Consider the following 14,517-nt stretch of genomic DNA (forward strand, 5'->3'; position numbering starts at 1 on the left):
GGAAAATAGGATTTCCACTGCACAACCTCCACCCGCTGCTGGAGAATTTTGTTCCCCCCCAAAAAAAAAGCCAAACTAACAGCGCAGCAAAGGTTAGGGATGGCAGAAGCATCAGAGACACAACACACGGGGTCCAGGGTGGGCAGGACTTTGCTTCTGCCCTGCAACCCGGAGTTTTGGCGGTGTTGGGCGCCGGGGCCGCCCCCGAGGGGCTCCCTCCCGGGCGTTCGCCCGGGAGGGAGCCCCTCGGGGGCGGCCCCAGCGCCCAACACCGCCCGCGCTGCCTTTTCTGATCGCTAGGGGCCAGTGGCGCAATGGATAACGCGTCTGACTACGGATCAGAAGATTGTAGGTTCGACTCCTGCCTGGCTCGCTTCCTTTTTCTCGCCTTGCCGCCCCGTGTTTTCCCCTGAGGTTTCTCACCCAACCGGAGGGAAAACTGGGAATCTTGTGGGGAAAAAAAAAAAAACAACCAACAAACCAGCTGAAAAGCTGGAGGTGCGGATTTCCTCATTAAGGCATTCATTTAATTAAGTTGGTACCCGCACATCTGGCTCAGCATCTTTGGCAGTTTTCAACTGGGTCAGCTCCATCTCCGGAGAGATTTATTTAAAAAAAATCTTGCTTATTACATGGGTCTTTCTCAACCCCACTGGGACCCTCCAGTACCCAAGTCTATTCCCAGCATCTTCAGTTTTCCACTGTCACGTTCCGGCTTGGCGGATCCCGGAGGATGCCTGCTCATCCAGCTCCTGCCACTGAAACGAGGTAGGTTTGGCTGCTCTGGGGAGCTAAAAATCATGTCTAAGCGCCCAGGACATCGGTCGAGAGAGCTGCTGTCAGCTGAGTGGTAACTGCATAGATCTGGTGACCCTGAAATCCCACTTAAGCCAGGTGAAGAGTAGGTACAAATAGAAGCGTGTGTTTATGGTATTCAAAATAGATACACTGACAAGAATGCCTAAGTCAAGAAATAATAAAGTTTCGGATACTAACAAAATCAGGAAAGATGCTCTCTCGTCTTTGGGGGTTTCCCACCTATGTGATCGACAGGACATCTTGTCCGTCCACGTATCTCAAACTGCATCCATCAGCCAGCACCTCGTCATGCGGGAACATTTTCACCATCTCTCCTTTGAAATCCTCCAGGCAGTCTGAAAATTGTTATCCTCATACTCTTAACTCTGAGATTTATTCTATTTCCTCTTTCTCTGGGAGAAGAGACAGCTTTTGCTTGAAATGCAAACAAACCTTTTCTTACAACGCGGGAGCTGAAAATTTCTTTTTCTTGGAGCAGGTGGCCCCATCAGGCCGTTTAACAACGCCTGATCCATCTGTTTGCCTGCCCACCTCACTCTGGTGACCCAGTATATCAGAGTGAAATGTCTTATGAGTGGGGCTTTTATAACCTCCAGCATATTTTGTTATTAAGTGATACTATGATTCTATAAGAAGGACATCGAGGTGCTGGAGCGTCTCCAGAGAAGGGCAACAAAGCTGGTGAAGGGTCTAGAGCACAAGTCTTATGAGGAGCGGCTGAGGGAGCTGGGGTTGTTTAGTCTGGAGAAGAGGAGGCTGAGGGGAGACCTTATTGCTCTCTACAGCTACCTGAAAGGAGGTTGCAGCGAGGTGGGGGTCGGTCTCTTCTCCCAAGTAACAAGTGATAGGACAAGAGGAAACGGCCTCAAGCTGCGCCAGGGGAGGTTTAGGTTGGATATTAGGAAAAACTTCTTCACTGAAAGGGCAGTCAGGCACTGGAACAGGCTGCCCAGGGAAGTGGTTGAGTCTCCGTCCCTGGAGGTATTTAAAAGCCGGGGAGATGTGGTGCTCGAGGACATGGTTTAGTGGTGGACTTGGCAGTGATTGATAGGTTAACAGTTGGACTCAATGATCTTAAGGGTCTTTTCCAACCTAACTCATTCTATGATTCTATGATGAAATGATTGAATAGGATACACTCACACAGCTCGTTACTGGCCCTTGTTGGAAACCAGATACAGAAATAATTAAGCACTTACAGGTGACCGGTCGCCAATGCTTTCCTCCTAAATGTAGTATTTAGCAAGCTACACTATCGTCCAAGCACTGAATAGGCTGTTATTATAGTAAAAAGCATTTAGTACATTTAAATAAAGGAGCATGTCCTAGAAGAGTGGGAAGCTGAGCCAAGCAGTTACATTAATGTAACAGGGCCATAGCTCAAGAGGCAGAATAGCTGTTTAGCATATACAAGTTCCGAGGTCAGTGCCTACATTTTTCTGGAGTTTGAGTTTGGGGTTTGTTTTTCTTTTTCCTGGCTTTCATTCTGTTGTATTTTTATCTTTTTTTTCCCCATTTTTCTCTGCCTTCCTTTTCACTTATGGGTAATACACAGTTACACAGAAAAACATGCATGTCAATACTTTCTGGGTGGGTGGGAGAGAAAAAATGTCTCAGAGATGGAGGGGGAAAGGAGATGGTTCCTTCTCCAGAAGAAACTCTGGGTGTGCTTTTATTTTGTTACCCATCCTTTAGGACAAGGAAAAAGGAGTGCCACTGAAAGAGTGAAAAGGAGTGAAGGAGTTTGCATAAATTTCTGCAAAAAGTAGGAGCCGAGACATTTATATAGGAAGGAGTGAAAAAAATCAATCTTGTAGCCCTGGATGGATTCTGTGCCCTGTCGCACGCTGGGGAGTGGCAAAAGGATGCGCTTTTGGACTGTGGATTCAGATTTGACCGCTAGTGTGTCAGAATGTGTAAGATAGCAGACACCTAAGGGAACGGATGCCTTCCCTCAATTTCTGCTCACTGGGGTGCCCCTGTTCCCTGCTGGGCAGGCTTTTCATGCCTAGATTTCTCCTGAGATAGTTCCCAAGAAGGATGCACTGCACCACGCTGGAAAGAGAAGAGGCTCTGTGTGTGTGTGTGTGTCCATGTGCAGACACAAAAATATACTAATTAATAGAGAGGTAGCTGGGATCGAGGACATAATGCATAAAGCGTGTAACTTCAGAGCAGAAGCTTGCAGGTCTGGCTCCTGCTGAGCTCCACCTATCTGTTTCCCTGCTGATAATCTTGCTTGTACGCTGTTCCTACAGATAGTGGGTCTTCCTTGCTCTCGTATCTGAAATCTACCCCAGAAAAACACTCTCACACGGGGAAGACGCATTCTGGGTTCTTTTGAAGGAGAAAACTTCCATTCTTCCCCTGCCATGCAGACAGATTTGGCCGCCTTCAGGCATGTTTACCCTCTCCAAGCCAGGAGTCACTGCCAAGTGTGTTTTTCTGCACACCACGTAGCACCTGCAGCGAAAAAGAAGACTTGAAGGGAAAAGGAGAGGGGATAGCAATGCAACAGAAATCAGGAAAATAGGCCGAGTCCTGTCATTTACAACATCCTAAGCAAGCCCGTGTCTGTCTGCATTAAATCTCTTCTGTATAAAGGACCCCTCTGCCCTCTCCCACTGCCGCACCTTCTCCTCCATCACCCCGTGCACAACCAAAGGCCAAGACCAAACATCACGCCCGTCACCTCAAGCCAAAGAGACCATGGAGCGCTTTTACCTGCTCCCATCGGCCAGGATGCTCGAAGCCCTCGTCTGTAAGGATCATCTGGAAAAGAAGGCCTCATAAAACTAGCCAAGATTGAGCTAAAAACGCTCAATGTGTTTGAAATGGCTCTAGAGGCCTCTGTCTGGGTGCTCCCGCCTCTCCGCCTCTCTCCCGGCCTGCCCGTTCGGGCAGGCCGGGAGAGAGGCGGAGAGGCGGGAGCGGCGGCCGTGCCCCCGTCCATCACCGAGAAGCCAAAAAATCAACATATCCCCCGAGAGGGAAAAAAGAAAAAAATAGAAGTAAAAAAAAAATCGCGCCTCTCCTTCGAGCCGGAATCGAACCAGCGACCTAAGGATTCCCGCGGGGTAACGCCTCTACAGTCCTCCGCTCTACCAGCTGAGCTATCGAAGGGAGCTGGCCGTTATTGCCCAGCGGCCGCCCAAGGTGCCGCCCCACCCCGCGCGGGCCTTCGCGCATGCGCCCCGCCGCGGCAGCGGGCGGGGGAGGCGAAGGGCGCATGTGCGCACCGGGGAGAGTGGTTTGCTGAGTGGGCGGCGGCGGGGCTGTTGGTCGCGTGCGGGGCCAGTGGCGCAATGGATAACGCGTCTGACTACGGATCAGAAGATTGTAGGTTCGACTCCTGCCTGGCTCGCGTTGCTTTTGGTGCCTCGGTCCGCCCCGCCGCGCCGCCTTTTCCCTCGCCGGTGGGGGGGGAAAGCAAACGGGCCCGGCCTCCTTCCCCCCCCAGGGTGGGCACCGAAACCCCATCGCACTTACACTTGCAGAGCACAGTGCCCTTCGGTGTCCCCCTTTTTTCCTCTTAAATAGACATCTCCCAAGTTAGGTATATGTATACGTATATATGACTCCTTATGACTGTTACCTGAGTGTGAGCAACAAGTGGAAAAATTGGGGTCTTAAGGACTTTCCACGATGTGGTGGGGTGCCCTTTCCTCGTGCCGCCTCTCGCCTGTCTGCGCATCCTCGTACCGGGATTGTCACCGCCGCCGTTCAGAGACACAGCAACATGCAGGATGGCGATTCCAAACGTCGCCAGCGCGAATGAGCTACCTCCTTATTTATTGTTATTATCATTACCTCGGTTATTTATTCATAACAACATGAACCACTTTTTGTGCTAAACTTGCACCGACTCCACAGACTGCGGCCAGGCCGAAGCTGTGGGGTGCTGTCACATCTAGTCGCTGGGGTTGCCTTCCTCGCCTCTCCCGGTTGCGAGCTGCTCTTCAACACGCTGCATAGCCTCTACGTACGTCAAAAACGCTTTTTTTTTTTTTGGCAAAATCACACACTTTTCGTTCAACTGCACAAGCAGGGTGCTGTCGCACTAATGGATAACCACTAGGACAATCACAGTCTCCATCACAGCAGCGTTGCTCGCTGCCTTCACAGGCCTCACGGTTATTTCCCGTGCTGTCGTTCGGAAGACTAACCATACCGTGCCAGGCCCATGATTGAGCACACTCCTCCTCTCCTCAGGCCTAAAGGATTTTTCCCCACGTAATTTATTGGTGCGTTAATTGGGTTAATTTGCCGGCACAGTTAATGCATTTGATGAGATCCATATTTAGATTGTTTGAAAAGTTGAAGCCGAGGCGGTCTTTTACACTTTCTATCGTTGCCATTCCTGCTTTGGGAGGCAAACCAAGCCAGTGACGTCCCGGGAGTATAAATGGCGTTAAACGGTGAGCTCAGACGAAAAACCACTCACACCATGTGCTTTGAACGGCAACAAAAAAAAAAAATGCGAGCCAGGCAGGAGTCGAACCTACAATCTTCTGATCCGTAGTCAGACGCGTTATCCATTGCGCCACTGGCCCCGCACGTGCAAAGTTAACCCTCCCTCTCCCGTAGACTCCCCCGCCCCCCCGCCGGCCCCCGCCGGCCGCTCCCCCGCCCCGCCGCGCCCTGCCCGGCCCCGGCGCCCCCGCCCCGCCCGGCCCGGCCCGGAGGTCGCGGCAGGCCCTGCCCCGCCGCACGGCGAGCCCCGGCCGCGGCTGACGCCCGCCCCAGGCCTGCGCGCCCCGCGCATGCGCCCAGGCCGGCCCCGCCGGGTTCTTGTTGCCTGGCGGAGGAAGCGTAACCAGCTCCCTTCGATAGCTCAGCTGGTAGAGCGGAGGACTGTAGCGGCGTCACCCTGCGGGAATCCTTAGGTCGCTGGTTCGATTCCGGCTCGAAGGAGAGGCGCTATTTTTCTTTCATGGACGCTGCTTTTAAACGGCTTCTCTGTAGCCGGTGTTTTCCGCTAAGAGATCCAAACCGACCCGCTTTTGCTGTGACTCGCTGACTGTCAGCAGAGCAGAGGCCGCCTGCTGCGAGACTGCCAACACCACCTTCGTTTTTAAAGGCAAAAAAAAAAGATGCACGCTGTGCTTACTCCCAACTTGCCACAAACCCTCACAAAGCAAGTTAGTGCAGGAGGATACCTGTTGAGATCCCTTCGTCTCATTGCAGTTAATTAGGATGTTGAAATTCAGAGGGGCTTTTTTCCAAGCTTCCTCTCCCCGACGTGTCTAGACGCTGTTTTTCCAGAATAAGGCAGTACCTATACATTTACATACTGCCACAATACAAATCCATTTTCAATTCCAGCTGGGTGCTACTTAGCACGCGTTACCTCTCTCCGCTAGTGGGAAATCGCATGTCTTTACCAGCGTCCTTCTGGGGTTGTCCTGTGGGTGTCAGCTCCCACGCAGTTGTCCCATGCTGTTGCCTTCCCAGCCCTGGGACGGGTGACGCTGGCGTGAAGGCCTGAGTCCTCGTGTAGCAAACTCCTGTACCCGTTCATCCCTCCCAAAGTGAGAGGCGAGAGGTGCTGGATGTGATGGATTAGCTGACTTTAGTTCATGGAGAGAAGGAAGGGGATTACTCTCATCGGCGGCCTTTCTCCCCGCTTTGTAACAGCACAACAAACATTTTCTTTTCTATAGAAAATGACAGCATATAGAAGAAGAAACCAGTGATTTTAACTGTGCTCAGTTTTGCATGCCTCATCATTTTTCTTTACTGATTTTATTGTAAAAATAGGCAAAAATGTAATTCATTTAAAGGTAAATCATACCCTTACTTTGGGTATTAATTCTTAGGGAAGGTAAGCCATGAAATTAAATGACGTGCCATTATGTTTGATGTTCTTCGGATTAAGCAGAGTGGTTTATCCTATGAACCTGTTGTGGGGAGAAAAGTGCACAAACTACCTAAATAACTGGTTAAGTTGACGGTAGGCCTAAATCTTCTATGATTTTTCTTCCATCCAGTATTTTGAGTGAGTCTGGGTATGAGTTAGTATCTCAGCATGCAAAAGGACAGCTCTTGAAGAATACATCCAGCCAAAACACTTTCCCCTCGTCCATTTTTCAAATGCTTGGGCTTCTGTGGTCACAGAGACTGGATACCATCCTAGTGAGAAATATTCCTGTCCCGTAGCAGGCCCAGACTCTCTGGCACTCTGCGCTGGCTCTAGGACAGCTGCAAAACCCCTGTGTGAGATGCCGGCCCCAGGGACGTTGGCGGGACGTCTGCCATCGCCCTCAGCAGCATCACCGTTTCAGTCTCTGCACGCACCCTTTGCTGGGGGAGATCGTTCCGCACAGGAACCGATGCCAGTAAAACTACGGTGTTATATCGCTTCATCACACTGCTGATTTTTTTTTTTATGTAGACAAGCCTTCTGCATTATATAAAGGATTTGCAATGTGCGGCTATAGCTCTGGCTGCTTTGCATAGGCAGGGGCATCTGCTGCAATCGGAGACTGAGTTCCTCTTTGGGGAAACCCTGAGTTGCTGCTTGCCACTCGTCGGGGTGAAAAGCCGTAATTTTGGGCAGCTGTCTCAACAGCTTTTCTAGCTGTTACCGGAATGAAGTTGTTGACGGTGTGGAAAAGTAAAGGGAGTGCTACAATTCATACATACAACCTTTATTAGTCAGAGTGGCTGACAGCAAAGGTAGATTTGAATATGTAGTGCTTTACATATAAATAAATGCAGCAAATCAGAACAAAATTTTGAGGATCCGTACATTTTGAGAAGACTAATGGGTGTGCAACTGGACTTTAGACAGAAACAGATCATGTAAGCATAGCTATGTTTACGTTAGGAACTTTTCTGAAAATCAAACAAATGAGTAAAATCACATTGAAGAGCTAAGTCCTGAAATCCTTATTCATCCTTTCTCCAGGTGTCCTCAGAATAGCTAGTCCTGACAGCAGTGAGAGAGGCAAATGCTCTGGTACTCTGAAAACTAACTTTCCTCTTTGGAATTAAACCATGACACTCAGATTTTTAAGCTGCAAGTCCTGGAGAACCCACTCAGACCCTTGGTCATTGGTTTGTTCTGAGGTTTTTGGCTGACTGAGATAACACGTTGCGGCTCTCCTGTACAGATCCCCATGTCAGGAAAAGGGCTTTGCAAACATGCGGCAGCTTGTCCATCTTTGCATCACACTGCCAGATCGAGTCATACATCTCTCCCAAGAAAGATCTCGCATTTAGAAAGAGTGAAATAAGAACCACATGACTTATGGTACATCTTGAGCCCATGGAGATAATTTCCTTGATTTCAGTAAACTTTGGCTCTGGCCCATAGAGTGGGGTTCGGAGGGACATAGAAGGTGTTGCATGTGAAAAAATTCCCCAGCTGCTTTTGCTAATCTAGGATTTACCTTTCCCTCCCTGGCTTTAGGCTTGATCCGTAGCTGTTGTTGAAATCAAGGGCGCAATTCTCAGTGACTTCCATGGGAGCAGGAGGAGGGATTTCACACGGGAAAGGGTTCCACGTATAATGTGTAGCTTTATATCAGACTTCTCTCCAAATGCCTTTTCCATCTCTGCTGGAAATAGTCACTGCGTAGCATGTGCGCGCTTTCACAGTGAATGTGTCTACCAGACAGTAAAACTTAAGAAATCACTTAGCCTGCAGATTTGTCATGCACCATGTGCTCTCCCTACTCCTTCGTTGGGTGATAACATCTGACGCCAGAGTAAGCACTGTGCAAAAGGGAGTAGCGAGGAAAGCCAAAAGAGGTGTGTGTGCGTGCGTGCGTGCGCCCGGACGAGTGGGTGCTGGTGTCCCCCGGCACGTACCCAGTGGGCTGCACCCTGCCCATCTTGCAGCACCAGCACCCCAACACACATGCCATCTGATCCAGCCGGCCGGCGGGAAGATTTGCAGCACTCGGCTGCCGCTGGGAACGTGCCTTGTGCGGTCATGTCTCCACAGCGGCGGGATGGTGACACCAGCTCCCCTCCCCTGGGACCACCAGGATGGATGGATGGATAGGTGCATCCCCCCAGCACTGCTGGGCAGGCAGGACAGCGGCCTGGATTTATGTACCTATGAGTGGCCTCCAAAATTATTTGCAAGCCACGACTGAGGACAAGGAGGAGCCCACAGGTAGGAGGGGAGCGAGTCCTTGTCCATAGCCTCAGCCATTCCGGGACTTCCCCTTTTTTCTGAAGCAGAAAAATGGGGCTATTTCTGAGGGCAATGTGAGCGCTAGCTGGCCCCAGTGCCTGCACCTGGAGAACAGGTATATAACCTGAACTGGAATTAATGGCTTTCAAAATGTCCATGTGTCATGGGAACTTTAAAGAAATGTTAAAAGTACTATTTCTTGACTTTGGAGTTACAGCTAGTGCGATGAAACACACTCTTTTCCCATATATTTAGCTGCCAGTGAATGACATTTGATGTGAAAGGTGAGAATAGAAGGAAGACAATAATGTTTCACAACCACAGAATCCAATTTTAAGGTAGGGAATAACACTTTTGACTAGCTATATATTCACTGGTCTGTATAATTTAGTGGTACATTACGTCCCCCTTTGGACTGCATCACTGTGATTAGAGGAGCAAAGATAGCAAATGCAAAGAACTGACAATGATTGGTATAACGTGATCAATAAAGAGCAATTCACCTGTCTAAGGCTTAATCTACTATGTCAAACCACTGAAGTGCTAAGTTTAAGATCTCAGAGGTATTTCTTTAGCTCTTACAAATTAGAGGCCTAATTTCTTCATGCTTGCTTTAGCTGCACCACACATATCTCCACTGATTTGTGCAGCAGTACACCTGAAAGTACACCCCTGTATTTAAAATCATGCCGTGTGCTCTTAAAGCCCCTGTACCTGGGGCGGAGGAGAGGACCCAGGCTCACCCTGACGAGCCGGGCTGTGAGGAGGACGGTTGCTGCTCTGCGTTTTGCCTGCCCTGCCAAGTCCTTGCTGCTCCCACAGCCCCGGTGCCAGTGCTGGAGCGATGGCTGCTAGCCCAGTGCCAGCAGGGCAGTGGGGCTGGCAGCCAGGGGCATGGTGGAATAAGCAAGCCAGCAGCAAGCTGTTGGCTGGGGACCAATTTCCAGCACATTGCAGCTGCAGCTGGAGAAGCCGGGGCTGCCTGGCATGGGCAGCAGGCCTGCCCAGGCTGGAACGGGGGAGATTTGCCATGGGACTGTGACTGGCTATGGGGTGAGGAGAGAGGCTCTGGGCAGCCCAGGGCCAGCTTCCCCCTCCATAGGGTGATTGCCAACTGTCTCCTGGGTTTGCAACTTCTGCAGGGGGAAACACAGAGCCTATGTGTGCTTCTGGTGCTGGATGAGGCTCCTGGATTTGGAATGACCTGCATTGTAACCACCAGGAGAATGGTTCCCGAGCACTTTGTCCTGGCTCAGGTTTATAACTGCCAGGGCTGGGCCTCAGCAAGCCACTAGCTGCTTTCCAAAGAGCGTTTTCTCTCTGGGAAGGACAGCCCCATCTGCCGTGCCACCAACTTTCCCTCTGAGGTCTGCTAAAGAGCATTTCCAGGGCTCCCTCACAGGAACGTTTCACATCCAGCAAAACTGCTGCAAGAGAGGAGCGTTCCGGGGCAGGGAGAGACGGAGCCGGTGTGTCTGGAGAGGGACTAGGGACCGTGTCTGGGAGGTAAAACCTCAGCTGAGGGCAGGGAGGATACCAATCATACCAAAGGGAGTATTACTAGAAGGAAAGACCATGCCGAGCCTGACCGTTTGAAGCCGTGAGAGACCAGTGCTGTCGAGCTCTGTACTAGCCATAGGTATCTCCTTGCAGAGTGTAGATATTGACCTGCTTGAAGTGGTCTAGAGGGAGATTCTGCCTCGATAGGAAATTACTCTCAGGTTACTCTTGATTAGCTTAAAGACAACTACAAATACAGGCTGCACAGCTTATCACGTGTTTTGTTCTCGCTGTGACACTCAGTGGGAAGCACCAACAGGTCGTGTTTGCCGGCTCTAGGAGTCTGTGCGATAGCTCCGATGGCTGTCCCCTATTAGCTGTGTCTTCTCAGTTGCATTAGTCGGCTGAAGTATGATAGGAGTTTCTCCATCTAAGTTGGGGAGGAAGACAAAAAAATACTTTAAGAATCCTTTGCTTGCTACCGAAGTCACATTTCCTGTTAGCACCACAATATTTCATCTGCTGTTCTGGCTACGGCTTAACCTTGGCTTCACAGACAACTGTGTGCGTGCTGAAGAGGCAGCAATGCCCACACCAAGTCTACAAATGCTCCTACTTCTTGTCCACGTGTAATGGCAGATTTCTGTGTGACTGTTGCTGTTGTTATTAAACTGGACATTAGCTGTACCTGGTGCTTTGCAGAGATTGCAAGATAAGGGTCCTTGCCTGTTCCAATTCCAAGTGTTTGTTCCTCCAAATGTCTGAATATAATGAGTGCTGTTGTGAGTCAGCAAGCACTAACCTTGACAGTGTTTGTGAGAATGGGCCAGAAATGGGTCTTGAAGAAGGCAAAGTTAACAGTAAAGAAAGAAGACAGTTAAAAGGAAAAAAATGCATGAGCCGTAATTTACTTGAGAGGGAAGAAATCATATATATCCTGAAAGCCAGCTAGTTGAATAAAAATGTTAAATTGGATTTTGAAGTCCTATGTAATATGTATACAACAGGAATTTGAGAATTACTGTTTTAATGAGTTTGTAACTGCCAAAACCTCATATTATCACTATATAAATCCTTACTGCTTTGTACTTTCTCATTCCATGCAGTTATGGTTCGGTTTCCCAATATATCTGTAAAAAATGCATTTGTTGTAGAGTGGAGGAAAGTGAAGTCCTTACAGAGTTCCCTGATGGCTGTTGTGTTCCCTCTGATAATGAACAAGGTTTGGCTGCCCTTCTCCTGGGCCACTTTCCAACCCACCATTTTTTTTGGGGGGAGGAGGGGACTCAAGACTCAAAGACTGACTTTTAAAGGTTCAGCCATCTCATCTCAGTGAAGTGTTTTCATATGAGAAACTTTGGACTATCTATATCTTGGTAGTAGCACAGCCTTCGCAGTAATACAAATGATGACTTTTTTTGCCAAATGACCGAATGTTCAGAAAAAAACTCATCTGACATTTCCTCCTGTTTACATGACAGTTGATGGGATGAATCATGGGCAAAAGATGTAATGTACAGGAGTAACTTAACCCAGAGCAGGAATCTAATTGCATGCCATACGGCTTCCCCTCAGTGGGGGTAGAACAACTTTGACTCTGTCAAGGTGAAAGGCAAGAATGATTAAATGCCAAGCAGCTTCTCTGTATGGGCAATTCCGTATTTAGACACAAGGTCAAAGACAGACATGTTTCATAACTTCTGAAAATATATGAGTAATTAATGCTTAGAGCTTAGCTTGGGCGCAGATTAGTTTGGCAGTTCCAATCCATTTTTAAGTTGCAATGTATTTTCTAGATTTCTGAGCAGCACTCCCTCCCACCCTCTGCTGCCTCCAAGTTGTTCATTTTAAGGAAGATCGTTGATGGAGGGCAGAGGCTAGCAGTTCATTTTGCTGTGATACCCAGATGTGCAAGAAGAGAACAGGACCTACTGCAAATCTGTCGTGTTGCTTCCAGCTGATCTGCAGGCAGTTCTGAGCTGACACCTTCCCCAAGTAATTTGCTGCCCACACCCTTCTAAGATTTATGTTGTTTTTTATCAGAACAGGGACCCATGGTATAATAAACTGTACAAATATAGCCTGCTAATGGAGAGCTACAGAATGGAGGTGCAGCAGAATTCACAGTTTAAACTGCTTTCTATAGATAGCTCTTGCTCACTGTTCGCCTACATTGGTATCATATGGAGTGCGGAGGAGACAATGAAGTGCTAAAAACTTATTGCTTCTGAGTTGGTAAAGTATTTTGTTATTCAGGTTCTTTTTTTCTTTTTCTATTTTTTTTTCTCTCACAGATTTCATTTTCTGTAAAATGAAAGTTGGCCTGGAAATGCCTTGCTTTGTTCTTACGATGATAACCAAACAGGAGAGGAGAACAAACCTGCCAAGCTGCTTGAGTGCATCATTACGGACTGAAGTACCAAGGCAATCCAAATTCCAGTGGCACCGCCTCTGCGACCACAGAAGTCAACAAAAAGTTTGCCATCGACTTCAGTGGAAGCAAAATCTGGCAGCCTGCCCCGTGTGTGCGAGTGAAAATGATGAGCCATTGCATGCATCCGTGCTGCAGACGGGCGAGTGATACTTCGTTGTGCCAGCATATTTTTGCAGGTCACCTGTAACATCATGGCATGATACCACAGATTACCCTACTTTATACTTTTTTAATGTCATGTTTGATCTGAAACCCTAAAAAATGTCATGTTTAAAATTTAATAATCCAAATGTAAGACTTATTTTGGAAAGTGATCATCCATTGTATGTTAGGCCACAGTCTTCTGTTGTACAAATCAATAGCTGTGAGAAGAAATCACTGTAACATGTAAGTACAGGCCAGGGCTTACAAATCACTAAGTTCCTCTAGTTCTGATGGTCATGCTACCCGTGGAAGTACATGCTGTAAAACAAATTTCTCACAGGAGATATTCAATTTGCTGAGCACTGGAACTAGTCAAATATATTTAAATAAAACCTTCATCTAGAGGAATATGCCATTTTATCAGAATTTAAGTCTTTGACATGTTTGTGTTGATGTCAGTGACAACTCACTTTGCTTTTACATTTTAGGGAATGGATCACTGAATTTTTGGCCTCACATCTCTTTTTTTCAGTAATTACGTTTCATGGTATGTTAATTTCAGGAATGAAATCAACTGTGTAACACCTTGATTTTGTTAAGGAGAAACATGAGTGACTGAAAATTATTACTGTTGTGCCAGCTCAAAAGATGAAGTCTAAGTCTTGACTCCCACAACATGCATATTGCCTCTTCTGTACAGTATGGCCAGCTCCGAGCAGCTCCCACTGAGCACAGCAAAAACTGGTGGAGACTGATTCACAGAGGTTTTTAGCATCAGGAATGCTGATGTTTTATCGATGTTGCATTCCTCAGAAAAGCAACGACTGACTACAAAATATTTGGATAAATTAAAGTATGGCCTTAGCTTGAGAATCTACATTTTGACCTTAGCAAAAAAGTTCTGGCTAGCAATAATAGAGATACTGTGGACAGCAGGAAGCAAAGAAATTAATTACCAGGTAGAATGCTCAATCTGTGGGCAGAGGGCATGCGAAGAATTTGGATCCTAATAGGACTTCCTCTTCCAAAATGAAATCTGCTGCAGGAGTGATTACAGTTTGTTTCTGAATTACCTACAGGAGCATTTCTATTATTTACATAAAGGAAGCCATGAGTATTCATTTCTATGGCCCAACATTTGAAAATGTCTGGTGGAAAAGCCCAGTCTTTGCCATTCTAAGTCAGCTGCATCTTTTTGGCCAGCATCCCTAAAATTTCGGGGGCGAGGGGGGGAGGAAGTGCAGTTTGAGCTGGTTATCATTAATTCTTCTAAATGCAGTGTCTATTTTCCTTTCAGCTGCAGAAAAGATGCTCACATTATCCTCTGTCATGAAGTGTTTACTTTTATTCTTGATATGTTGTTCTCTTTTAATCTAATTTTAAAATATAGAGAATTCTACTCTACTGAGGCAAGCTGGTTTTGATTGGTAGGAAAATGTAGCAGGACTGAAGAGAAGGGTAGGAAAGGTAGAAA

The 14,517-nt window shown here is 47.8% G+C and overlaps 1 protein-coding gene and 5 non-coding genes across 6 annotated transcripts in view; 3 read left to right on the forward strand and 3 right to left on the reverse strand.

Annotated features, from left to right (window-relative positions):
* Positions 1–300: 300 nt before the first annotated feature.
* TRNAR-ACG (transfer RNA arginine (anticodon ACG)) lies at positions 301–373 on the forward strand. Its single transcript has one exon. It is a non-coding gene; the product is annotated as a tRNA-Arg (tRNA).
* A 3,478-nt stretch (positions 374–3,851) lies between these two features.
* Positions 3,852–3,942, reverse strand: TRNAY-GUA (transfer RNA tyrosine (anticodon GUA)). The gene is given in 2 exon segments: positions 3,852–3,887; positions 3,906–3,942. It is a non-coding gene; the product is annotated as a tRNA-Tyr (tRNA).
* Positions 3,943–4,110: 168 nt separating this feature from the next.
* TRNAR-ACG (transfer RNA arginine (anticodon ACG)) lies at positions 4,111–4,183 on the forward strand. Its single transcript has one exon. It is a non-coding gene; the product is annotated as a tRNA-Arg (tRNA).
* A 1,116-nt stretch (positions 4,184–5,299) lies between these two features.
* Positions 5,300–5,372, reverse strand: TRNAR-ACG (transfer RNA arginine (anticodon ACG)). Its single transcript has one exon. It is a non-coding gene; the product is annotated as a tRNA-Arg (tRNA).
* A 270-nt stretch (positions 5,373–5,642) lies between these two features.
* Positions 5,643–5,733, forward strand: TRNAY-GUA (transfer RNA tyrosine (anticodon GUA)). The gene is given in 2 exon segments: positions 5,643–5,679; positions 5,698–5,733. It is a non-coding gene; the product is annotated as a tRNA-Tyr (tRNA).
* Positions 5,734–10,800: 5,067 nt separating this feature from the next.
* Positions 10,801–14,517, reverse strand: part of DNAJC5B (DnaJ heat shock protein family (Hsp40) member C5 beta) — a 39,620-nt gene continuing 35,903 nt past the window's right edge. The window contains exon 4 of the mRNA XM_087735418.1: positions 10,801–10,895. Coding sequence (XP_087591544.1) covers positions 10,801–10,895 — 95 coding nt within the window. The remainder of the gene's footprint in view (positions 10,896–14,517) is intronic.

Source organism: Nipponia nippon, unplaced genomic scaffold, assembly GCF_047370975.1.
Source record: "Nipponia nippon isolate SJK-2023a ecotype South Korea unplaced genomic scaffold, ASM4737097v1 scaffold_1, whole genome shotgun sequence".
In the NCBI taxonomy this organism is placed as follows: Eukaryota; Metazoa; Chordata; class Aves; order Pelecaniformes; family Threskiornithidae; genus Nipponia; species Nipponia nippon.